This window comes from Bos taurus, chromosome 6 (genome assembly GCF_002263795.3).
Source record: "Bos taurus isolate L1 Dominette 01449 registration number 42190680 breed Hereford chromosome 6, ARS-UCD2.0, whole genome shotgun sequence".
NCBI classification, from domain to species: Eukaryota; Metazoa; Chordata; class Mammalia; order Artiodactyla; family Bovidae; genus Bos; species Bos taurus.
The window spans coordinates 67,852,550-67,878,759 of record NC_037333.1 but is presented as its reverse complement, the minus strand read 5'-3'; the positions used below and the strand labels follow the sequence as shown (position 1 = coordinate 67,878,759).

Below are 26,210 nucleotides of genomic sequence, written 5' to 3'. Positions count from 1 at the left end.
AATTGGGCACCCCCAGTATTTATGTCATCTCTCTGGAATCCTAGAGCTCAGAGTGAGAAGTTGTACAGTCCCAGTCTGGAAAGTCCTGCCCTCTGCACTGCAGAAGGCCTCTCTCTCTGGTGGCTTTTCCCAACATCCCAGGGGAATGTGCATTACAAGAGGCCAGAGCTTAGATAAGAAGGGGTTAAAGGTTTGCCAGAGGGCAGGCTCCAGGGCCGATGGGTGGAGCCTCAGAGGCTCGGGTCTAAAATCCTCACCTGGCATGATTCAGAGAGACCCACTGGAAAGAATCCCTGAGGACCGGAGGTATGCCCAAGAAACAGTGTTCCTGGTGTGTGCTTTCTACGTCTTGGCAAAACTAGCCTCTTTCGCTTTTTCCTTCTAATTGTGGTAACTTCTCTTTCATGTAGGAATGGACTCGTTTCCTTTCTACTTTCTGATTTTTCTACTGCTTTCTCCCTACCTCTCTCACTGACACACCCAATATTTCTGTTTCCTCATTACTTCAGCTTGAATGTGTCCATTTATAGATTTACATTTCACCTAATTGTCTCCAGTAGCCTCAGAAAATTTTTCTGGAGTTCTCAGATGTTCCTTACCTAACATAGAAGTTTGTTTTAGTGTGTATAATCTTTTGAATTTATTTTTAATTGGAGGATAATTGCTTTAAAATATGTTGGTTTCTGCCATACGACAATGCAGAGGGGATATATGTATATTATGGCTAGTTTGCATTGTTGTATAATATTTTTTAATTTATGAATTAATACCTTTCACTTTAAGATATAAAGTTATCCTTATCAGCTGTTTTGAAGTCAAATCTACTAGTTACAGATAAATCTCTTCAACTTAGAAAGAATCAGGTAAGTGGGGGGAAAAAAGTGATTTTTAAGTCCCCTTAAGAAAAAACTTTTCAACCGCATGTTTCTCTTTAGTATTATAGTATGCCTCTGAATGATGACTTTTTTCTGTTACTGCTGATATTGTGACATTAGCTTGCTATATAATTGCATACTGATGATTTCAGCTTTGAAATGTAGTAACAAATACCTTTCTGACTATACAAATTAATTCAATTGCTGGTATTACAAAAGAGGTATGCTTTAAAAATCAGTCACTCCTCCATGCTGTAGGGCACCTTTGCAGTTCATGGCCATGTGTACCTGAATTTAGATACCCTTCAATTATGGGAGATTTGACCTTATATGAAACCAAAGTTTAAAAAGTTACATGGTAAGTTTCATTCACTCCATCTATTCATTTATCCAAGCAGAGTATAACCCTATGACAAACTGCAGACTTAAAAATATAGAACATGGGGGGAAATATATAAATTTAGATGATAAATAGGTTGATGATACAGATATATCCCTATTTATAGATAGCATAGTCCTATGACAGACTGAAGACTATTAAAAATATTTTTTAAATAGGGGAACTTTATGTATATAAATTTTAGATGATAAATAGGTTGATGATATAGATACAGCCCTATTTATATATAGCATAGTCTTATGACTGAAGAGTATTAAAAATATTAAAAAGTGGAGGAACTTTTATCTTTATATATGTGTATGTGTATATATATAAAAACATGGCCCTTACCATCTGGGAGCTGTTGTTTTTTGGGGTGTTTAAAACAGATACAAAGCAAAGCAATGCAGGATAGTATTGATATCCTGTCAAATTGAATGTTGTTAACATATATTCATTCATTCAATAAATATTTATTGAAAGGTTTCTGGATAAAATAGAGGCCAAAGCAGGAAAAAGGGTCTTAAGGTCATAGGATCTGTGATAGATCTAGAAGGACATACGTAGGTTTTGAACTGAGAAGAGGAAAGGGCTTTGGGCTTGGAATTAGAGTGAACCAAAAGCTGATTGTTGCATGAGCTCTGCATATATATTGAGGTGCACAAGCCTCACCTCATAGGTACTTCCCATGTGCTTTCAAAACTAGTTCATAAAGTTATGTAAATAATACAAAGCCTAGGATGCTGACCCGAGGGATTTGGACTATAGGCACTGAGGATCCCTTTAAGGATTTTGAATGAGGGAATGAAATGAGGAAAACAATACTGTGGGGAAATAACCCTTCAGAATTTCACTGGATAAACCAAGAAGGAAAATCAAGAGGCAGTAAAAATGGCAGGAAAACTAGTTAGCCCATTCTAGTACTCAGATGAGTGACGAGAACGAGAGTGGTGCCATTAGAGCAGAAAGGGTGATTTGTCGTAAACCTACCTGCTGAATCATGTGGTTATCTGTACACACGCTGATTTTTAACAGAATTTAGTAATTAAATCACAAAAGTATTCATTTACTTTTCTTTTAAAATTGTTTTTGGGTATACCTTCAGGCATTATGATTTGTAGATACTTGTTTTAAAGCTTTTGATTGCTTTCAAGAATCTCTGATGAAGATACTTGAGTTTCTGTATCTTACATCTTCATGGATCCTAGGCAAACCATCCTTTTTATAACCCACCCCTCCTTTTTTTTAGTGTTGTATATGTCTCATTTCCGGAGGATTTGAAAGGTCACCAAAGCCACAAAGACAAAGCTTGTAGTTCCTCCAGTCGTTTAAAAAAAATCATGAGTCTCTTTCACATGAGTTGAACTTTTCACCAATACAGTTCTGTGGTTTAGTGTAACTGGATGACTTGTCACTCACATGGTAAAGCACAAGGCTGATTACAGTGCTGTAAGATAAACATAATAGACTTTACTCAGTGCTAATGACCAGCAAGGAACAGGGAAGTGTTTAATCTTGGTAGGTTTCCCTCATTCTAAAGTAGACTGTAGGGCGAATGGTCCTGGAAAAGCAGACACAGAGGTGAGACCCAAGCGAATATGTATTTTTTGACAGATTGGGGTGGAGGGCAGTGGGGGGAGAGGGTCTTTCTTTTAAAATGTGACATAAATGTAATTTTACACTATGGCTGTATACCATTTTGGCAATTTGTAAGAAATCAAACATCCACTTAAATTGACAATCAAGGCAAGATAACTTTGCTAAGTCTTAAATTGAATATTAAATTTTCTGCTTATTTGCTGTTTGTACACAAGTCATTTTGAATAAGTCAATTTTTCTTTCTCCAGGCATTATGAAAAACCTGTGTTTCAGAGTGATTACCATGGTTATAGGTCTTTATTTTACTGGCACAATGACAAACCCATCAAGAAAAAGCAGTATTTTATTCAATTCCAAGTACCAATGGAATGGATATCTTACAACAAATTGCTCCTTTGCTGGAAAGCATGAAATACCCATGGACATACCACAGATGGCACCCACAGTGGATGACAGTTCCAATTTCTTGAGGGTTCTCTTACAAACTCACATGAAAAAAGAAGAATGGAACATAAAACACCTGGACCTTAGTAACAATCTCATATCAAAAATAACCTTAAGCTCTCTTGAACATTTTCATGCTTTGGAAACATTAAACCTCAGCAACAATGCCATTCACTCAGTATTATTGGATCTACCCAGTTTTAAGTCCTCATGGGTGAAACGCCACAGAGGCAGCTTGAGAAATCGGCTTCCATTTCTCAAGTTGCTTACTCTTCAACGAAATAAACTCAGCAACATTCCCAAGGGTAAGTACAATTTTAAAAGATGGACCAAGAAACCACGAGTATTTGGAGAGGTAATATGCTTGCTTAGTTGCTCAGTCACATCTGACCCTAGTGACACTTTTGACTGTACCCAACCAGGTTCCTCTGTCCATGGGATTTTTCAGGCAAGAATACTGGAGTGGATTACCATTTACTTCTCCAGAGAATCTTCCTGACCGAGGGATCAAACCTGTGTCTCCTATGTCTCCTGCATTATAGGCAGATTCTTTACCCACTGAGTCATAATGTTTTGTGTCAATAAGAATTCCAGGTTTGTTTTCAGTTTCAGGAAAACAGCTGCAAGTACAGCAATTTGATCAGAGTAAATAAAATAAAAGGATTTCCCTGGTGGCTCATACGATGGACTCTGCCTGCAATGCAGGAGACCCCGCTTCGATCCCTGAGTCAGGAAGATGCCCTGGAGAAGGAAATGGCAACCCACTACAGAATTTTTGCCTGGAAAATCCCATGGATGGAGAAGTCTGGAGGGCTACCGTCCATGGGATCACAAAGAGTCAGACACAACTGAGTGACTAACTTCACTTTCACTTTTCAAATATAATAAAAGGAGTTTCTTATGAAAATTTTAAGTTTATAATATGTGGAATTTAAAATCAATGTAATTTAATCTCCTGTTGCCATAACTTATATTGATATTATATGAATTTGTCAAGAGGTACTAATAGGAAGTATTTAAGTACTAAATAATAATGCATTATTTTAAATTACCTAATTTGATTTATGTATATTTGTTACTAATTATAGAAAAGCATTGAGAAATAACTAGTTCAGATACTTTTAATATGTAACAATTCAAATTAAATGTTGCCATATTTATAATTTTTGTTTCTACAGAATACATTTTACATCTACTTATCTAGTTCTCTCCAAATGTAGACTATACATATGCTAATATTATATGTAAACTCTTATTAAATCAAAATTAGAACTCATCAGAACACATATTATATTATTTTATAATAAATACCCATCCATTCTGATACTCAGTAATCTACATGTTGGAGTTCCTTAACTCCAATGTCTTTATTTAGAAAATATATAATAATACTAATAATAATGTTTTATATTTTTATATTTTATAATGATGTTTTATTTAGAAAATAAATCAGATTTGTAAGCCACAGCTTCCTTTTTATATTCAGGAAAGCTACAGAGTTTCCTTTCCCTATTTGTTTTCAGTCTCAATCACCATTGTAAGTACTTACTTTATGTTAGACCCTAAGGTGGCGCTAGTGGCAAAGAACCTGCCTGCCAGTGCAGGAGATGTGGGAGACGTGGGTTCAATCCCTGGATCAGGAAGATCCCTGGAGGAGGGCAGGGCAATCCACTCCAGTATTCTTGCCTGGAGAATCCCATAAACAGAGGAGCTTGGCAGGCTACAGTTCATAGGGTTGCACAGAGTCAGACATGCCCGAGACAACTTAGCACACAGGCATGCACATGCTAAAAAGGAAAATGTAAGAATATTTTCATTTCTCTCCATCTCAAATTATATTTAGTTTTTCTCATTTTCAGTTCTTTAATTTCATGTTTTTATTTTTTTATTTATTCATTTATCACCAGTTTCTGGTCTTGTTGTAAGCGTAAATGTGGCAGTAATAGCCTGGCAGGTGAAGGGACAACTGTTCCAGTCACCATATCAGCAGAATTGTGTGAGGACAGGAGTCTTCTCTCCCTGACCTTTTCCATAAAAGCAGGGTGTAGTATTTTCAGTGCAAAGTATAAACTAATTGCATTTTATGATTTTTATTATATTGTTCTTATTGTAAAAGAAATGCCTGTTATTTGTAGAATATTAGGAATTAAAGAAAAATTTAAAGGGAAACATTAAAGTCCCTCATGTAATATATATTCTTCAAGTTTATTCTTTATGCCTACTCATATATTTTTCTTTCAAAATTGTATCCTACTGCCCATATGTCATAACATAATTTTATATCACAGAATATTTGGAACATCATTATGTAATTAAGCAATCTCATAAATATTTTAAATAGTCAAATAATTTTCATATATGTTAGTTACTCAGTTGTGTCCAATTCTTTGCGACCCCATGGACTGTAGCCCACCAGGCTCCTCTGTCCATGAGATTCTCCAGGCAAGAATATTGGAGTGGGTAGCCATTCCCTTCTCCAGGAGATCTTCCCAACTCAGGGATAGAACCTGTGTCTCCTGCATTGGAAGGCAGATTCTTTACATCTGAGCCACCAGGGAAGCCTCAATTTTCACGTATACATATATTATAATAAGTTTAGTTAAATAGCATTTAGATTATTTCCTTTTTGTTTGCTATAACTCTTTGATGAACATCATTAAAGCTACACATATTCACATGATATAGCAGTGTTTCCTAACTAGTGTGTTTAAATGTAAATCTCAACCCACAAATTCAGGTGAGCTGGATACGTAACTATTGTTTATAATTCAGCAGAATTTCTAATTTTGAGCCCCCATCCTGCTAGCATCAGTTAGAGTGGGATGGAGAGATAGTGACAGTTACCATCAGTCTTTCATGGACTTTCATTTGTCTTTTCCTAGATTTGTACCATAGCTCTAGAATCTTATACCCCGACAAGGCATCAAAGTGTGTGTGTGTGTGTGCACGTGCACACATGCTCATATATGTATCCTTTACCCCTTCTAGCCAGAGAACATTTCTTTTCAGTCCTTCACTTTGGAGGAAATTCTTACCTGCTTTTGTTTCTTCAAAATCCTCTATCTAGATCTAGAAATTCCTTTCCTCTAAAGATTTAGGCCTTTAGTAAATAAAAGCCAAAAAGACATGATTCACCTCTGCTTTCTGCCTTATCATGTGCATTCGGGGGCTACTGTCCAGTTGCTGCCTGCGGGCTTCTCATTGCGGTGACTTCGCTTGCTGCGGAGCACAGGCTCTAGGCATGTGGGCTTCAGCGGTTGCAGCACAGAGGCTCAGTAATTGAGACTTGCAGGCCTTGGCGCTCGGGCTCAGTAGTTGTGGTGCATGGGCTTAGCTGCTCCGCGGCATGTGGAATCTTCCCCAACCAGAGATCCAACCTGTGTCCCCTGCATTAGCAGGTGGATTCTTTCCACTGTGCCACCAGGGAGGGCCTCCCCTGGAACAATTAACACAGATCTTTTACTTTCTGCTTGAATGGAGAGAAAGGAAATAAGGAAAAGAGATAGGCAAAAGATTAATATGTCAAAATATTAGCCCACAACAGTAAATAGAGAAATGCTGACTCTGTCTCCTTAAGGCAGATGAATTCCCCAGAGCTCACTGGAAGTTAGGATGCATACATTTCATTTAAGGACCAAATATCCCTATAAAATGCAGATACAGTCCCATCTTCTTTTCTCAAGTTAAACTTTTGCTTCCCAAAATATCAGGAAATATGTTAAACTTCCAAAGGAGGGGGGGAAATATATGAAATGAGCAAATCTTGTATCTGAAATTCTATTCAATAATAGAATTCTAGCATATAGAACTATGGAGAGATGAATAAAACAGATCAATGATGGAAGTCCAATGTAAGCCCTAAATCTAATTGGATATACTTGAGTTCTTTTATCCATAGCATTTTGTGATTTGAAGTATTTTTCTGTAGTCATCATATACTTTCAGTTTTTACTAGGTTGAGTCCCCTCTAGCGTACCTTCCCATTCATTATTCTGTGACTATGGCTAGGTAACAATAAATTTGTTTTTGGCTAAATCTCAAGTTATCTTTTAAAATATTAAATAGTTATTGCAGTAGACGTGATCTTAGCCCACTCTAATTCATAATTATAATCCATAAGCAGAGAATCATTTGTATCTATTTATATAGGTAAATAGATTTACAATGATCAATGCAAAGAAATAGAGGAAAACAATAGAATGGGAAATACTAGAGATCTTGTCAAGAAAATCAGTGAAACCAAGGGAACATTTCATGCAAAGATGGGCACAATAAAGGACAAAAATGGTATGGACCTAACAGAAGCAGAAGATATTAAGAAGTGACAGGAATACACAGAACTATACAAAAAAGATCTTCATGACCCAAGATAACCACAATGGTGTGATCACTCACCTAGAGCCAGACATCCTGGAATGCGAAGTCAGGTGGGCCTTAGAAAGCATCCCTATGAATAAAGCTAGTGGAGGTGATGGAATTCCAGTTGAGCTATTTCAAATTCTAAAAGATGATTCTGTGAAAGTGCTGCACTCAATATGCCACCAAATTTGGAAAACTCAGCAGTGGCCACAGGACTGGAAAAGGTCAGTTTTCATTCCAATCCCAAAGAAAGGCAATGCCAAAGAATGCTCAAACTACCACACAATTGTACTCATCTCACACACTAGCAAAGTAATACTCAAAATTCTCCAAGCCTGGCTTCAACAGTACATGAACCGTGAACTTCCAGATGTTCAAGCTGAATTTAGAAAAGGCAGAGGAACCAGAGATCAAATTGCCAACATCTGTAGTATCATCAAAAAAGCAAAAGAGTTCGAGAAAAACATCAGCTTCTGCTTTATTGACTATACAAAGCCTTTGACTGTGTGGATCACAATAAACTGTGGAAAATTCTTGAAGAGATGGGAATACCAGACCACCTGACTTGCCTCCTGAGAAATCTGTATGCAGGTCAAGAAGCAACAGTTACAACTGGACATGGACTAATAGACTACTTTCAAATCGGGAAAGAAGTACATCAAGGCTGTATACTGTCACCCTGCTTATTTAACTTCTACACAGAGTACATCATGAGAAATGCCGGGCTGGATGAAGCACAAGCTGGAATCAAGATTGTTGGGAGAAGTATCAATAACCTCAGATACACAGATGACACAACCCTTATGGCAGAAAGTGAAGAAGAACTAAAGAGCCTCTTGATGAAAGTGAAAGACGAGAGTGAAAAAGTTGGCGTAAAACTCAACATTCAGAAAACTAAGATCATAGCATCCGGTCCCATCACTTCATGGCGAATAGATGGGGTAACAGTGGAAACAATGACAGACTTCATGTTTGGGGGCTCCAAAATCACTGCAGATGGTTCCTGCAGCCATGAAATTAAAAGATGCTTGCTCCTTGGAAGAAAAGCTATGACCAACCTAGACAGCATATTAAAAAGCAGAGACATTACTTTGCTAACAAAGGTCCTTCTAGTCAAAGCTATGGTTTTTCCAGTAGTCATGTACGATGTGAGAGTTGGACTATAAAGAAAGCTAGCACCAAAGAATTGATGCTTTTGAACTGTGGTGTTGGAGAAGGTGCCTAAGAGTCCCTTGGACTGCAAGGAGATCCAACCAGTCCATCCTAAAGGAAATCAGTCCTGAATATTCATTAGAAGGACTGATGTTGAAGCTGAAACTCCAATACTTTGGCCACCTGATGCGAAGAACTGACTCATTTGAAAAGACCCTGATGCTGGGAAAGATTGAAAGCAGGAGAAGAAGGGGATTACAGAGGATGAGATGGTTGGATGACATCACCATCGAAATGGACATGAGTTTGAGCAAGCTTTGGGAGTTGGTGATGGACAGGGAAGCCTGGCGTGCAGCAGTCCATGAGGTCACAAAGAGTTGGACTTGACTGAGCGACTGAACTGAACTGATTTACATAGGTGTTTGCTCTCATCTCAGTTAACAATTAATTAGAGATAATCTCAGCACCAATCAAACAATTGGCCTGTGGCACATGTGTACCTTTATAAATCATGTTTGACATGTCTTAAAATAGTGACAGTTCATAGAGCCAGTGAAACGTTGCTTTGACTCCAGAAAGCCCACTTTTTGAAGGGTAAAAGATCATATTGACTAACCCAATGTCAGCTGACTTCCTGTCTTGATACTGACCATCTGTGATGTTACCAAAAATCTTCATGTTGGAAAAACACCCAGAGGAGGTACTGGCCTATATAATTTACAAAACAGAAGCCAACCATGAATTTAACCTTAATGATCACTTCACCTTCTTCCCATATTTTGGGAGTATAGCCTTAATAATGGAAAAATCAGTTTAAAAAAAAATAGAAATCCTAGGGACTGGTCTACAGTTACACTATCCCACTTACATCAAGCAGTATTTTGGGAGTGCCCAAAAGTGCCTGAAAATATATCAGGACAAACATCTTACTGTGTTTCCAGTTATGCTGAAAGACCAGAGGTGACAACCTCACATTAACACACTAAATTCCAGAATCCAAGCGATAAGTATGTTATCAATGAGGCAAAATATTACCTGATTTTTGAAACTGGTAGAGAAGGAAAAAAAATGTAACCAGTGTATTGTTGAAAAAAAGAAGCATGTTGTATTCTTTTCATTTGTAGGATATTAAACCTTTCATCCTGATTGCTCCTTGGATTATGGAAATACCAATAACCAATGTTCTCAAAACCAATACAGGTTCTAAAGTAACAAAATGAATATATGTCATTAAGCTAAGAGGGCAAGGTCTATGGCTCACCTATGTAAATTTGACCATATTAAGGGCTGATTTTATGAATCAAATATGTTATCCAGGACCATTCCAGACTCTATTCTAATTCTTAATACTTTTTGAACTTGAAGCCATAAACTTTATGTTATCAGATTATCACATTTGGAAGAGCATTTAGGAAGTTCAGAGTCCCAAGGAATGTTTCTAAGATAGTGTAATGTCTGGGCATACCCTCTGTAGCATTTTTTTCTAATAGACACTGAGATAATTTCTTGGAAGTAATAAAACTGTCTGGCCATTTAAATGCAAAGGCTAATCAAATTCCTGCCCCTTGTGGCCTAAGTGATCATCAGAAGACAGTTTAATAAATAATCCCATCTCCACAAAATTGCCTCCATATTTTTCTCCCAACATTTAACTCTCTTTAAACATGAAATGTGCTCTCTGATAACCAAGCCCCACCCAGTAATGCACCTCACAACCTCTTTCACTCACCTGAATGTCCCTCAACACTGATTCACCATGCAGTTTGTAAAAGAACATGCTTCCCCTTATTGAGAAACACAGTCAAGGGTCTTGGAAGAGTTTACCCAAATTCCCCAACTCCATCTTGAGAGACCCCCAAACGAAAAGATCATTTGTAGAACTTCACCAGTTCTCTTAGTAGCATTGAAGCTTGATTCTCTAAAAGTAGAAGTAAAGAGAAAATCTTCATGTAGAAGGAATAACTGATCATCACAGTCTTAATTCCCATGTGCAAAAGTTTTCTTCTTCTTGTGGATCTTTGCTGGATATTATGAAGGAAGTCAAATAAAAAGGTATTTTTTATAACTGTCAATGTTCAAAAGCCTCCCCGCCCCCCATCCCCAAACATGCCTGGGCATGTTCTGGTTCCACTCTTCCAGTTTGTATTTATCAACCCCAAACTCCCAGTCCATCCCTCTCCCTTGCCAACCACAAGTCTGCTATCTTTATCTATGAGCCTGTTTTGGTTTTGTAGGTAAGTTCATATGTGCCTGTCATATGCGCATTTACTCTCTGCTTTATCTTTTGTATTCCTTGCTGGTGGTTTTGTCACTATAGTGTCCAACTCTTGTGACCCCATGGACTGTAGCCTGCTAGGTTCCTCTGTCCATGGGATTTCCCAGGCAAGAATTCTGGAGTGGGTTGCCATTTCCTTCTCCAGGGAATTTTCCCGACCCAAGGGTCAAACCCCAGTGTCCTGCATTGCAGGCAGATTCTTTACCAACTGGCCTACCAGGGAAGTCCCTTGTATTACTCTACTCATTTATTGACCTTAAGCAAGTCACTTAACCTAGAAAAGACTCCTGGTTCTTATCTTTACCTAGAGATAGTGGCACCCCACTCCAGTACTTTTGCCTGGAAAATCCCGTGGACGGAGAAGCCTGGTGGGCTGCAGTCCATGGGGTCGCTAGAGTCGGACACGACTGAGCGACTTCACTTTCACTTTTCACTTTCATGCATTGGAGAAGGAAATGGCAACCCATTCCAGTGTTCTTGTCTGGAGAATCCCAGGGACAGGGAGCCTGGTGGGCTGCCCTCTATGAGGTCGCACAGAGTCGGACACGACTGAAGCGACTTAGCAGCAGCAGCAGCAGCAATATATATAAAGGTTGATGTGAGGCTTAGAGAGAACATTTGTAAAAACTGTAACAGAGCGATGTATGTAAAACATCTCTCCTTCAACCTCATACAAAACAGATGTGCAAAAATGTTCTCTCTTAGGGCCATTTTGATCATCCTGAGTATCTAATTCTCTTTCCCATCCCAGTTCTTGCTACTGTACCTTAAAGGTACCTTAGTGGTAGCAGCTAAAATGCCCCTTAGTTGCTAACTGCCCCACCCCCCAATTTTATTTCAAAACTCAAACAGCTGAAGTGTTTGTTTGGTCTGGAGTTATTCCTGCTACAGACAGCTTCCACCGAGCTGGCAGAGGACGTTTGCTGAGAGCAGCCTCCCTGCCTCCTGCCAGCCTCATGTGGCAGCTACACCCATATGGCCTTGCTCTGCAGTGGGACACACTGGGCATGCCATAGGACACCTTGATACCAAGACCAAAGCACCTCTGGTTTACAGAGGGGGCACATCAGCCTGCAGAGCTGGCTGAGATGAGACTGTGGTTTTTTTTTTGGGGGGGGGTCGTTTTTTTAAATGAAGTGTAGTTGACTTACAATGTACTAATTTCCGCCAAGTGATTCAGTCATACACACACACACATATATATGTATATTCTTTTTTTATATTATTTTCCAATATGGTTTGCCGTAGGATATTGAATATAGTTCCCTGTGCTATATACAGTACAACCTCGTTGTCTATCCATCCTAAAGCTAATAGTTTGCACCTACCAACCCCACAGTCCCAGCCCCTCCCTCTCCTCTCCCCACTCCCAGCTTAGCAACCACAGTCTGTTCTCTGTCCATGAGTCCGTTTCTGTTGTGTAGACAGGTTCATTTGTGCCATATTTTAGATTCCACATGTGCTGCTGCTGCTGCTCAGTCACTTCAGTCGTGTCTGACTCTGTGCGACCCCATAGATGGCAGCCCACCAGGCTCCCCTGTCCCTGGGATTCTCCAGGCAAGAGTACTGGAGTGCGGTGCCATTGCCTTCTCCAAGATTCCACATGTAAGTGATATCATATGGTACTTGTCTTTCTCTGTCTGACTGACTTCACTTATCTCTAGATCCATCCATGTTGCTGCAAATGCAATTATTTCGTTCTTTTTTATGGTTGTGTAGTATTCCGTTGTATACACGTGCCACATCTTCTCTATCTTCATCTGTTGGTGGATCATTTAGGTTATTTCCATGCTTTTGCTCTCTCTTTTGACAGTGCTGCTATGAGCAGAACTGTGCATGTATTTTTTTGAACTAAATAGTTCTGTCTGAGTATGTTCCCAGAAGTAGGATTGCTGGATCGTATGATCATTCTGTTTTTATAAACTATTATTATTTTATCTTACTTGACTGTTTTCCTTGGTTTCTACGTTTTCTCACTTCTCTGATTAAATTTGCTCTTTGAAACTTGGGGAAGGCCTAGGAGGTTAAAGCTTTTCTACAGACGAGAGGTAGGGAACACAGGGCCCTGTCTCTGAGAAGGCCCCACAAGGTCCAGCTTCATTTCAAACCCACGGCTAGAGGTGGAGGTTTCAACACCCGCTGTCAATTGATAGATGCGGTCTCCTTTATCCCTGAACTCCTGGGGTACTTATTCAATTCAATTAAGCACTAGATATAGTAGCAACCATGAGCTTACATCCCTAAACAGGCCAGGAAATCTCATGAAAATGTTAAGAAACTCCTTCATATCAGTTTCTGGGTGGCATTTTTTTCTCAAGACCCATATGTCTGCATATTAAAACACATAGGGATATTCTTCATTCCACAAAGAAACAGATTTTCTCCAGAGGTTACATTTAAAACATTTAACAAGTGACCTTTAGCCTGGGTTCCCAAGCTGGAAGCCTCCTGGCTGTATTGATGGAGTGGAATCTTTCTGGGGGAGGAAGGGGGAGGGAGAACGCAGTCAGTCAAGTGCCCAGGGCCGTGGAGCAGCACACAAGGGCTCAGCGATGGCTGTTCATGAGCCAATATGGAAGAATTTCTCATATTGTATTCATGAGTATTCAGCATATGCCAGCTGAATATTAACCTTGGCTGACTCTCATTGTTCTAAACATGAGGGCTTCTTGGCCTATTCTTTGTCTTCCTGTTTTTGATAGAGACATCATATTCATCTATAAGTACATGTCCCATCCAAAGCAGGCAGCCTTCATTCAGCTCCAGCCAAATGTTTCATGCCATTTGAGACTTCCAATTTTTCAAGAAAAGTTAGAAATGTATATATTTGTATTGAATCTTTAATGTTGGCCCCACGACTTGTAAATTTCTGTGCAGGTCAACCACTGTGACCTCTAGCCTACGGAATGTATATCATACAACAGGCCTTACAAGTGTTCACAAAGATGTGAATTCTGCCCTGAAGGGACCAATCATCTGATGGAGAGACTGACAACCAAAGACTGTTTTATTGGTGGGGGCATAACTGCTTTGTGTAACTAATAGCTTTTTCTTGTGTGTGTGCTTTATCATGAACCCGACACAAGGTTTCTCTATTGTCTTCATCCCCAGCACCAAGTGCCTTGCTCATAATATTTTGACTGAGTTGTCATCCTTGTGATCTCTTGCTTAGTCTATACAGCTGAAATGAACATATGAGGGCATAGATGTGAAGCCATTTCAATTAAGTCATCATCTCTCAGTACAAACAGTCTTATAGTAAGTACTCTGCAGATAGTAGACAAGAAATAAACCCTTGCGGAATTGAACCACATGATCTGTATGTAGTAGTTTGTTAAAGACGCAGGCTACATGTGAGAACAGAGCAGAAGGAAATGTACAAATGCAGGGCTTCCTTGGGAGACTCATATGGGAAATCAAATTTTGAAGACTGCTATGGCTAGCACCTCATTCTCAATGTTTATCTTCAGTGCCAAACGGTTACTTATGGAATCAAGTGAAATACGAAGGCAGAGGCCAACCCTCAATTAGATGATTTTGCCAGAAAGTAAAATATCTAGCTGTAACACATTACCTAATATAAGAATTTCTAGAAAACACTTATCAACAATAAGTAGTTAAAAGATAGAACTACAAAATAGAATAATAATCTCTGAAAAGGGGACGAATTCATCCATGTAAATGAAGCATCAAAACAACTTTTTTCTCTATAACCATAGCAAGATCATCCAGTTTTACCCACAGGTCAATCAAATAAGCAAGTATTATAATTCTCTCATTCAATCCAGGTTAGATTTATTTTACTGGTGCTCTTATAAAATTAGCATGTGCGTGCGTGCTAAGTAGCTTCAGTGGTGTTTGACTCTTTGTGACCCTGAAGACAATACCCTGCCAGGCTCCTCTGTCCGTTGGATTCTCCAGGCAAGACTATTGGAGTGGGTTGCCATCGCCTCTTCCAGGGGATCTTCCCCACCCAGGGACTGAACCCACATCTCTTATGTCTCCTGCATTGGCAAGCAGGTTCTTTACCACTAGCGCCACCTGGCAAGCCCCCAAATTAGCACATGTTCTTATAAAGAAAGAATTGAAAGTGTATAAAATAAAAGCATAGTCTCACCTTTCTTCACCATCCTGCTCCAAAGTGTAAATACCACTGGTACCTTAGTTCATCTCCTTCCAGGCCTTCTTCTCTGCTCTCTCAAAACATATGTATCTGGTTCTTCTTTTGCAAAAACATTAGAATTATACTCCGTACTTTTCTGAAAATTAACGTTTACCTTCCTGTTCAGTCAGTTCATATTGGTCTATCCCATTCTCTTTTAAGGCTACACAGTATTTATAGTATTGATAGACTACCCTTTGTTTGCCTCTTTCTCTGTTGTGAACCATTTAAGTTGTATGCAGTTTCCTCCCATTATAAACAATGCTGCAGTAAATGTCAGATTTATATTTCAAACTGCTTTTTAATTTTAACAGGACTATGGAAACTGAAGTCATTGCAGAGTTTGGATCTGTCATTCAACAGGATATCGCAAATTGGTTTGTCTGATTTTCATAACTGCCTGCAACTGGAAAACCTCCATTTAAAGAGCAACAGGATATTCAGAATTCATCCAGAAGCCTTCAAGGACCTAAAAAAATTACAGGTTAGAAAATAAAGTTTATAACATCTCAAATATGTGGACCTACAGGCAATTACATTAGAACTCTTCATTGAACAGTTTGTACATGCCCAATAGTACTGGCTACTAATCAAAAAATATAAGTCTATTTTAAGATTCCCCTGAAAAAGTTGAAGTCTCTCTCTCGCCTCAAAACTCCAAGGCCTCAGTAGTGGACATGAATTTTATTTGAACGTTAATACTCAGCAGCAAGAATAGGCACATTATTTTTCCTAAGTCAAATTAAACCCAGCTCTGAGCTTTCACTTACCAATTGGCAAGAAAATGAATCTTAGTTATTAGGAACGCTCCCTCCCCAAACTACAAGATCAGTCAAATATCCCTGGTGTTTGATGCAGTTTGGGATGCTATGGGCCTATATGGACTCTACACCCATAAGGCCCAGGACCCCATGAATCTCAGAAGGCTAGTGACCCTGGTGCCTCCACACCAAAATTGGACACAGAATAATACAAATAATAATGATATCAACATATACTTGCATCGCACATACCACATGTCACATATGGTTATAAACATCAGACCAATGATGGGGGGACCGATGTCACATTTTAGAGCCCTGCTGCCTGGCTCTTGGGCACCCTGCAGTGAATCTAACCAAGGTCCTGACATCCTGACAGCTGTGTGAGGAGCTCCCAGAGCCCTGCTCTAGTTCTGACAGCCCTAGCCCCTTCTCCTCCAAGCCCCTTTCTCCCACCTCCCCGTCTTTGAGGAGATACTGTAAAATCTCTCCTCAGTGCTCCTTTAGAAATACCAAAGTGGCCAGCAGTGTGGCACCTAGAGATGCCTTGTGCTGTGTTTGGTTGCTCAGTCGTGTCCAACTCTTTGTGACCCCATGGGCTGTAGCCCGCCAGGCTCCTTTGTCCATGGGGATTCTCCAGGCAAGAATACTGGAGTAGGTTGTCATGCCCTCCTCCAGGGGACCTTCCCCACCCAGGGATTGAACCCAGGTCTCCCACATTGCAGGCAGATTCTTTACCACTGAGCCACCAGGGAAGCCCCTTTGAGGACATACATTATGTCTATTTTGTTTTCTAGTGCTTAACGTCTGTCCAGTACGTACCATGCATTTACAAACTCTTGGTGAACAAACAAAGGAATGAATGGATAGATGATGATCATGCATAGGTGTATACGTTATCTATTGCTGTGTAACAAATTACTGCAAACCTGGCAGTCTAAAACTACACACATGTATTTATCTGATGCCTTCTGTGGATCAGCAATCCAGGCAAGGCTTGGCTGGGGCCTCTGCTGAAAGTGTCTCAAGAGACTGCAGTCAAGATGTTGGCCAGGGCTGGAGTCTTACCTGAAGGCCCAACTGAGGAAGGATTCACTTCCAAGGCCACGTGGTTATCGGCAGGACTCAGTTCCACATGGGCTATTGGGCTGAAGGCTCAGTTCCTTGCTGGCTGTCAGCGTAAGCCTGCACTTGTTTCTGTGCCATGTGGGCTTCCACACAGCAGTACACAGCATGGCAGCTGGCTTCAGAGCCCAAAGGAGAAAGCCTGCTAGCAAGAACATTATAGGCTCATGGAATGTAATCACGGGAGAGATGTCTCATTGCTTTCAGCATAGTCTATTTGTTAGAAGCAAAGCAGAGGTCTCACCTCTCCCCCTCCAAGGGGAGGCAATGACTCAAAGGATGTGAATGTGGGGAAGGTTTTCTGGGGACCTGTCTGCCATAGTAGTTATCAGAGCAGATGAAAAAGTCTACTTAACTTGGCAGCACTCCACAATTTGCCACAGAAATATTGTCAGATTGCCTAGAACCTCATTTAGTATGTTGTATTCTGATTATGTGTGTGTGTGAGTGCTGAGTCGTTTCAGTCATGTTTGACTCTTTGTGACCTCATGAACTATAGCCCGCCAGGCTCCTCTGTCCATGGAGATTCTCCAGGCAAGAATACTGAAGTTAGTTGCCATGCCCTCCTCCAGGGGATTTTCCCAACCCAGGGACTGAACTCACATCTCTTGCATCTCCTGCATTGGAGGCAGATTCTTTTAATGCTGACCCACCAAGGAAGCCCATACTGATTATATTTATATATATAATTTCCCTATGCCTGTTTTATTTCCTATGCATTTTTATTGTACTTATAAATAAAAGTCTTCTGCAGCTCACAGGTAATAGATGCTACAGGCAGACTAAAAAATAAACCCAAGAATGTTTAAATCATCTGTAATTCTAAATTACCTGAGTTGCCCAGAATAATACAATTTCTCCTCTCTTATCCCTTCTGCATGTTCAGCAATAACTCTAAAACCTGGTTTGGGGACATGATGAGAATCTTTGGTACCAGAAAGCTGAATATTAAAATGGGTGCTGTTTTTTTTTCCCCCCAGATGATATATTTAATGCTTGCACTATGTGTCTTCTTATGTGGGAATCTTTTCAGAAGCCAGATAGATTTTTTAAAGCATAAATCCATCCTCGTGTTTAGATGGAATGAAAATGTTTCATTGGCATTTCAAATTAGCCTTCCTTTTTGCATGCCATTCTTCCTAGCATAGTGATTTGTTACCAACATTATATGCTTCTCCCAATCTCTACAATATAAAGTACATTCCTTTCAAATGATGGTGAATGGTCACTTCTTTAGCCAAATTGGTCTATTCTGTTTTCATCTTTTCTCAGAAATTACCCCTCCTGAATCATTTTATTAGCTTTCTGTCCTCTATTCTGTTTTGATTTCAGTTTCATGATTTGTAACATAATAGCTAACTAGGATGAAAAAGCAGATGTGCACGAAGAAGAAAATACCCATCAAAACATTAGAATATCTCACCTGTTGATGAGAATGGTGTATGTCAGGGGACATTCAACTTTAAGGGATCCAATATGTTGCATTTTCCTTTGTGTGCCGTTTCTCAAGGACTCTCTGTTCCTTATCAGTTCCTGGAATACAGGAACGAGTAGAGCTGCATGCAGGTCTCAGGACTGAGATCATGGGAAAGGGAACCTGCTTGGATTCCTTTCAGTGACTCCCTTCAGTGACTCACTTCAGCGACCTTGTATGTATTAGACTATCCATTTAGTTGCAACTGGTGGAATTTCATTCTTTGTAATGGCTGAGTAATCATTTTACTGAAGATATATAAGCATGCAGTTCTGCTAATAAAATACCCTTGCTCCACTAGAGACCTTGGTCCCCTGCACCCTTCTTTCTGTCTTCATTCTCATCAGAATGTGGAAGCCTGCCAAGCTCACTTTCTCACCCAGGCTTTCAAGACCTCCTTGAGAGAGACTTGTGCCTTCATGAGCGGTACAAGTCCTCTGCATGGGCTTTATTGGTTTTCCATGTAACCCAAGAGATACTGCTCTCTCTCTCTTTTTCTCTCTTTCTTTTCGTCGACTCCAGTCCCCAGGTCTTGGTCTGTAAAAGACCACAACAGGTATACACAGAAAGCTCTTGATCCTAGACAAGGCCAGGCCAAAGGAAAGTTGTTTTGTGTATGTCTTCCAAATCTCATTTCCTATTTTTGACCACCTTCCTTTAAGAGTTAAGAGTGCTTGGTTACTCAACAAAGCAAAGATCACTACTTCACTATTGAGTATTGGTTATGGTGTTGTTTGAGTGTTTAAATCAGCTTTTCTTAAGAATTTATATGACCTAAGATGCTAATACTGCTTTTTCCCTGAGTTTCTTAAACAATTGACCTGAATTACATTCAGACTTTCTGGTTTTTATCCATGGCTCTCTTTTTACTTTTCAGCAAAGTTTGCATTTATGATTTGCTTTCAAACCCCATGATCCCACTCTGGTGCCTCACACTCCAGGCCTCCTCTGCCCAGCCGTTCACTTCAGGGCAGTGAGCGCTTAGGCTCCAAGAGGCTGTATTCTGGAATAGAAGGCACCCAGCTGCAGAGGCAGATCAGACTTTAACTCTGCCATTCATTCATTCATTTGTTCATTCCTCCATTATTTTCTGAACATGTGGGTACCAAGTTCTAGGACTAGGGACTATGTGGGATATACTGTGACCCATCCAGTTTCCTCCTTTGTAAAAAAGGGGAAATGACAAAGCTGTTGTGAGGATCAGAGATAAGGCATGTAAAGCACCCAGGAGAATGCCTGGTACACAGCAGCAGTGCTCTGTAGACAGCAGCGAGAGCTACACCTAACTCTGTTTCCCCTACCCCATAACACCCCTGCAAGATCCAACTTCAGCAGATCCTGCTCTGTGTTTCTAGAGTCACTGAGTCCTTTTTGTTCCTCACATTCCCTTTTGTTTCATATGAGACTAGGAAAAGTAGTCATTTTGTGTATACTGAGTAGCCATGGATGCAGAGAAAGCCACTACCTTTAAGATAAGGTAGTATCTTATCTTCACACCTGATGTGAAGAGCAGACTCACTGGAAAAGACCCTGATGCTGGGAAACATAGAAGGCAAAAGGAGAAGTGGGCAGCAGAGGACAAGATGGTTAAATAGCATCATCAACTCAGGGCATGAATTTGAGCAAACTCTGGGAGATAGCGGAAGACAGAGGAACCTGGAGTGCTGCAGTTCATGGGGTCACAAAGAATCAGAAACAACTAAGCCACTGAACCACAACATTTAAAATAATACTTGCAAAAGAATCCTCTCGGCTCCTTCTGTTCAATCACAGTTGTTCTTCTGGACTCTATCCTCATCATCCAATATTTTCTGCCACTTTCAAGATTACAGGGCTTCTAGACTTTCTAAACCTGGTACCTAATTCCAAATCTTGATAAAAATTGGGAGTCTAGGTTATATCTAGCAGTAAAAATCACAACTCTTAGGAAAAAAGGAAGGGAAAGTGGTTGGGCTTTTAATAAAGGCTCCAGACTTAAAGATTTCCCATACATTTAATCTTCAGAACAACCCTGGGAGATAGGCTCATTGAGAGTCAACAATTTGCTGAGTCTGACAGAGTTCTTAGGGGCAGAGCAGAGATTTAAACCCAGTAGTCTCTGACTCTGGAATCAGTGGGAAATTCATATCACTTCCATAGAGATATAGACTGTATCTGTAACTCATTTGTCTCCAAATGTCTTTATTCACAGACTGTCCTAATTTTTTTTTTTCTTGAGCAGATGGTAGACCTCAGCAACAATGGGCTGACAGCCATCCTGCCAGTGGTAATCATGGCCCTAGAACTTCCCCACCTGGAGGCTGACCTGGCTGATAACCCATGGCAGTGTGACTACAGCCTGGCAGTCTTCCAAAATGTTATTTCTGAGTCCTGGAGGAAAAGGTGGAATGCTATTTGCAATGAGTCCATAGGTAAGTCAGTAGTACCTCTCCTCTCAGAAGTGGTTCCATTTAAACAGAAAAAAAATGTATACAAAACATTTAGTGTCATTTGAAACAATGACAGCCGCCTCAGGAGCAAGAGTGCGTTAGTCATCCTTGGGCTGTATCACAGAACAATTGTTGGTATCCGTTTTCCTCAATTCATGAACAATTTTCTTCACATGGTCAGGAACCACTGGATTTGGTCAAAACCAGAAATTTCACAAAGAATGTTTCTCTACAACCCCCAATGTCATATTTTGTTACCCAAAAGAGTAACAAAATAATCAAAGAACTTCTAAAACTTGAACCATAATTATTTAAGATACTTGCTACCCCTCTGAAAATATACACAAAACACACAAATTTAAAAAGAATATTTTTCTTTGATTTTTTTATCTGTCACTTTCCCAAACTGCTAAAATATGTGACTGGAATTGAATATTCTGGATTTTTCTTTTTTTTTTCACTATTAACTATCAGGCTTCTCTAGTGGCTCAGCGGTAAAGAATCCGCCTGCCAATGCTGGAGATGTGGGTTCAATCCCTGGGTTGGGAAGATCCTTTGGAGAAGGAAATGGCAGCCCACTTCAGTATTCTTGCCTGGGAAATCCCATGGACAGAGGAGCCTGGCAACTACAGTCCATGAGGTTGCAAAGAGTCAGACACAACTGAGCAGTGAGCACTGTTGTTAGTAACTATCTTGGCTAAATCTAAAATCAAACTCCTAACTGGGAAAAAAGAGAGAAATAGACTTTTCTTTTCTTTTTTTTTTTTAATGAGTTCTGGCCTCTGCTGTACTCAGGACTGCTATTGAGTAGAGACATGGCCATGTTTAACAGGTTTAGGAGAAATCCATAACAATGAGAGAAGTCTTAATAGTGTCAGCCACACTTGTTTCATCACTCTGTAAAAGCCACACCAGCCTTCTGAGTGTGGAAGGCAGAATGTCAGGAACCAGTAGAAAAACCTGAATATTTTTGCTGTTTACCAGCACTGAGGAATGGTGAGGAGATGATATAACAAACACAGGTGGGGCCAAGGCAGATTTTGCAGGGGGCTGATAGAATGTCCTCACAGATGTGCAGTAAGTAGGTAAGGATGTGGAGAGAGGAGGGGCAATGTGACTGTACCCACAGCCTGGCTTCCTTCCTCCTGTGGGCAGGAGTCAGTCAGGAAGCCTAAGAAACACAGCCTCTGGGCCTTGGAGCCTCAGACCCAAGCCTGAGAGCCTCGTGTAAATGTGCACAGAGCCTTACACACACCGTTGGCATCAGACAACCAACCAATCAATCAGCCAGTAAAATTGCTAATCATGTAAAACAGACTTTAAATCTAGCTAGATAAGGACTGAGGCTTCCCTGGTGGCTCAGTGGTAAAGAATCTGCCTGCAAGTTAGGAAATGTGGGTTTGATCCCTGGGTCAGGAAGATCCTCTGGAGGAGGGCATGGCAATCCCCTCCAATATTCTTGCCTGGTGAATCCCATGGACAGAGGAGCCTAGCAGGCTACAGTCCATGGGGTTGCAAAGAGTAAACACGACTGAGCGACTGAGGACTCACAGATGCTTTTAAATCACTGGACTCTCATTCCCATTCTTAGGCAAGGAGGATGCACACTGGTGGACCCCCACAAGCAGAATGTCCAGAGAGACTCACCTTCCTCACGCTGATTTGAAACATATGAATACCCTCATACGGAGCAAAGCTGAGAGGGCCCAGGAAGTGCGCTTTTCCATGCTGGAGAAGGACACTGCAGGCTCTGATGCGGGTGACAGGCCGAGAGAGCTGCCAAAACGGGTTAGGAGGGCCGAGGATGTGCGTGCTGCTGGCAGAAAGGCAGACTCTTCCCAGGACCTGGTCCTGGCCGTCTGCCTGTCGGTGTTCATCACGTTCTTCGTGGCTTTCTGCCTGGGGGCTTTTGCAAGGCCTTATGTGGACAGACTGTGGCAACAGAGATGCCGGGAAAAAAGTCCAGGTTCAGCGTCAGGGAACGAGTATTCAAACCAGGCCTTCTACGATGAAATCGAAGGTGCGGTAAACCTACAGCAGCCGAGGATGGATCTGCCCCAAACTTTCCACCATCTAAACCTCTATGAGAACCAAGCCCCACGCACTGCTGTGGTTCCAGCAAGAACGGTGGCACCGAGCAGAAGGGAGGCTGGCGGCCGGCAGGACAGGGAACAACGCAGGGTCTCCACTGGGGCAGGAAGTGGGAAGGATACGGTTCCCCCAAATCACAGTGCAGCCCGGCGCGTTCTCTACGGACCGCCAAACGCCCATGACACCCAACTCACATCGGCGGGATGGGACCACATCTACAGGAATGATCCTGGAGAAGGCAACTATGACACTGTGGCCAGGCAAGTTTCCCTCAGTGAGCGTTCAGTGGGCATCCCTGCAGTGGCTGCCGGAATACAGACCAGCCCTAGCTCAGTCCGTAAGGATTCCGATGAACTAGGACCACCCTGCCCCAGAGAAACGACAATGCCTCTCTCCCAAAGACCAGCACGCACACACACGCCCAGCACTGGGGAAGAGAGAGGAGGGGTCCCTCCACACTTCCCTTCGGAGTTTTCTAAGGAGAATGGGCAGAGCGCACAGCAGCAGAGGCTCCAGGGCGCCAGTGCTGAGGGACAGCCTCCCGCCCACTACGAAGCGGCCACGCTCAGTGACCTGGGAGACCCGTCCCCACCCGGCGGCCCTCCAGGATGCTGCGGGGACCTGCCAGTGACTCCAGCTTACCAGGAGCCCGCGCAAAAGCACACTCCTGACGCTCAGTACGAGGTGGACTCTGACTCTGATTCTGAGGAAGGGTCTTTATTTACTCTGAGTTCAACAAGTTCAGAAAACTGGAGAAATGTGGCCGAAGAAGAGGCAGGTGGGGAGCAGAGCTGGAGAGCCGGGGAGCCCCCTGGGGACCAGGTCTCCTGTGAGAGGAGGGACAGTGTCAGGCCATTAGAGAGTCCTAAGGACAACATCGCCTTCCAGAAGACTCTGAGGAAATGTGAAAACCAGGAAGATCATTTTGGAAAAACTGTCACTTCTGACCCAGACTCTCATTTGTGCCAGACTCATCTGGAAAGTGCCTCTAACACCAATAATTATGAGGATCCCTTGCCCCGGTCATCAGGCAGCAGTTCTAGCAGTGAGGAGGTCCCAAGCATGTCCATTTACAATTACATCTCTGCTCTTCAACCCAGCGCAGTGGAGTGGCAGTACTCACTTAGAGACTTGGAATTTGCAAATGTGGATGCTTTACCACAAACACCACCGTGTTCTGCCAAAGTTCCCTCAGATCCTGACAAGTGTCTGTCGTGAAGGAAAAACAGATGTTTGTAAAGAACTTTATGTTAAAGGAATAGACACAGCTCAAAACAGTATTCCTTCCAAGGTCACTGTAGGGCAGAACTTGAGAACCTCACAACAAGATTCTGAAAAGGACAAGAAGAATGGACACTGATGCAAATGAGGGTTGTGTATGTCCTCTTGGGGACAATGATTCCAGAAAGGTTATAAGTGCAACACCATTTGTGAAGGGGTAGGGGGCAGGAGGGGTTATTTGGAAGATGGTCTCAAGAGCCAGGTACCACTATTACAAGTGCTTTCAGATAAGGCCAGCTCCCTGAGCACATAGGAGCACTTCAGTGATAAAGACTGGGGTCAGCACTCAAAGCTGAGTCAATGAACTGGAGTCTCTAAATTCTTCTCTATGTTTAGTTAATTCTAATATAAAACTGCCATTCACAAGACATGGGTCATTTAGGTAGAGAAGCATTGAGATACCTAAACATCGAAGGTTCCAATTAATACATTTTACACTAAAATTTAACACTTATGGTATTGCAGTTAGAAAAAAAGGTGATTCCAGGTTTTATACTCAAATGCAGACCCAGAGAAACCTGATGGGAGTTAGCTGTCCATGTGAGGACCAGATCTGCTATAACAAACACAAGGATGTTCAACCTGAAAATCAAAGGGGATTCAAGTAACATTTTTGTGCATATTGAAGCACTTAGATGGAGCTGCTGAGGAGATTTTAATGAATTTTGCACAAAGAACAGCACAGCTTTTTGGAGTTTGATTAGAAAACTACAAAACTGGAGGGATTCAGACCAATTCTAAATATTTGTTTAAAAAATGTTAATGGCGACTCCATTTTGTAGAACAAAGTATAAATTAAAAATTAATTTTCAGGAAGAGCATTTATGTTTCTTGTAAAAGAAAACGGTACTCCACCATTCTATGTTTGCCTGGTAAATGTCTATGTTGTTGTCATTTTTAGCCATGTCTGGCTTGGTCCCAGACCCTCTTGTCTTCTGACTCAGTTTCTTCTCCCTGAGTGAGCTATTACTTGTCATGGCTTTTAATTGTTATTTTCTGCTTCTGTAACTTCAGCTCTGAAATCTTTCTGGAACTTTAAACTCACATGCAGCTGCCTGTTGGATATCCCCATAGGCAGTTCAGTCTAAGCATGTCCAAAGTGAAACGCAGTAGCAGCCCCTAATCCTCTCCACCACCACCTCCCCCCCACCCCCCAGTCTGAGCCTCCATTTCACTATCTGCCCTGTTGCTCCATCCAGGAACCTGGGGGTCTTCCTCTCCTTGCTGCCCACATCTAATTATTTTCATTGAGTACGATCACTTCTAGCCCCTCAGTATCTGTCAAGTCTGTTCTATCCTCTCTGTCCACACAGCTCCAGCTTCAGTTCTCACCTTGACACTCCCACTAGATCTGTGACGACAGCACACCAACTGGTTTCTTTAGCACTGGCCCTACGTGCCTTTATCATTCCCACGCTACAGCCAGGGAGTGGTTCCTAAAACCCAAGTATGATCACATGGCTCCCATTTTTTGTGGATGCAGTCTTTTCTGTTTTGTTTTGTTTTTTTTTCTTTTCTTTTATAATAGCACCACATAACTCCCTGTCTCCAGACCTTTGTCCACATCACATCTGCCTGCAATGTTCTTTCCAACCCCACCCAACAACCTCACCACCAAACAAGCCCCACTTTAAGCTCAACAGACCCTACCTGAGTCTCAGCCTTAACTGTCACTTCCTCATGGAAGCCTTCCTGGACCCCTAGATTCAGTTGGATTTTCCTGTTGCAAAGTTTCTCATTACACAAGCATTGTCCTTCACCAGGAGAACTTATCGCAAATAAAGTTGAATAATTATTTGTGTGA

At 41.3% G+C, this 26,210-nt stretch overlaps 1 protein-coding gene across 3 annotated transcripts; it reads left to right on the top strand.

Moving 5' to 3' along the window:
• The first annotated feature begins 3 nt into the window (after positions 1–3).
• Positions 4–26,210, top strand: LRRC66 (leucine rich repeat containing 66). 3 transcript variants are annotated; one of them, XM_005207958.5, is made up of 5 exons: positions 4–306; positions 3,102–3,602; positions 15,560–15,729; positions 20,827–21,016; positions 22,626–26,210. In XM_005207958.5, exons 2-5 carry the CDS (start codon positions 3,107–3,109, stop codon positions 24,341–24,343), a joined length of 2,574 nt encoding a protein of 857 aa, XP_005208015.1. In that variant the 5' UTR covers positions 4–306; positions 3,102–3,106; the 3' UTR covers positions 24,344–26,210. The 3 variants fall into 3 exon arrangements, with proteins under 3 accessions (XP_005208015.1, XP_005208016.1, NP_001179375.1); XM_005207959.5 differs by lacking the exon at positions 4–306 and adding an exon at positions 1,723–2,835; NM_001192446.1 differs by lacking the exon at positions 4–306 and having other exon boundaries at positions 3,107–3,602; positions 22,626–24,343.

What these genes read in the sequence shown, in the direction of transcription:
- LRRC66 (XM_005207958.5), top strand. Translation starts at nt 3,107, where the DNA reads ATGAAAAACCTGTGTTTCAGAGTGATTACCATGGTTATAGGTCTTTAT. An exon ending in ACTCAGCAACATTCCCAAGG is followed by an intron (nt 3,603 to 15,559) that starts GTAAGTACAATT and finishes TAATTTTAACAG; the next exon opens with GACTATGGAAACTGAAGTCA. An exon ending in TATTTGCAATGAGTCCATAG is followed by an intron (nt 21,017 to 22,625) that starts GTAAGTCAGTAG and finishes TCCCATTCTTAG; the next exon opens with GCAAGGAGGATGCACACTGG.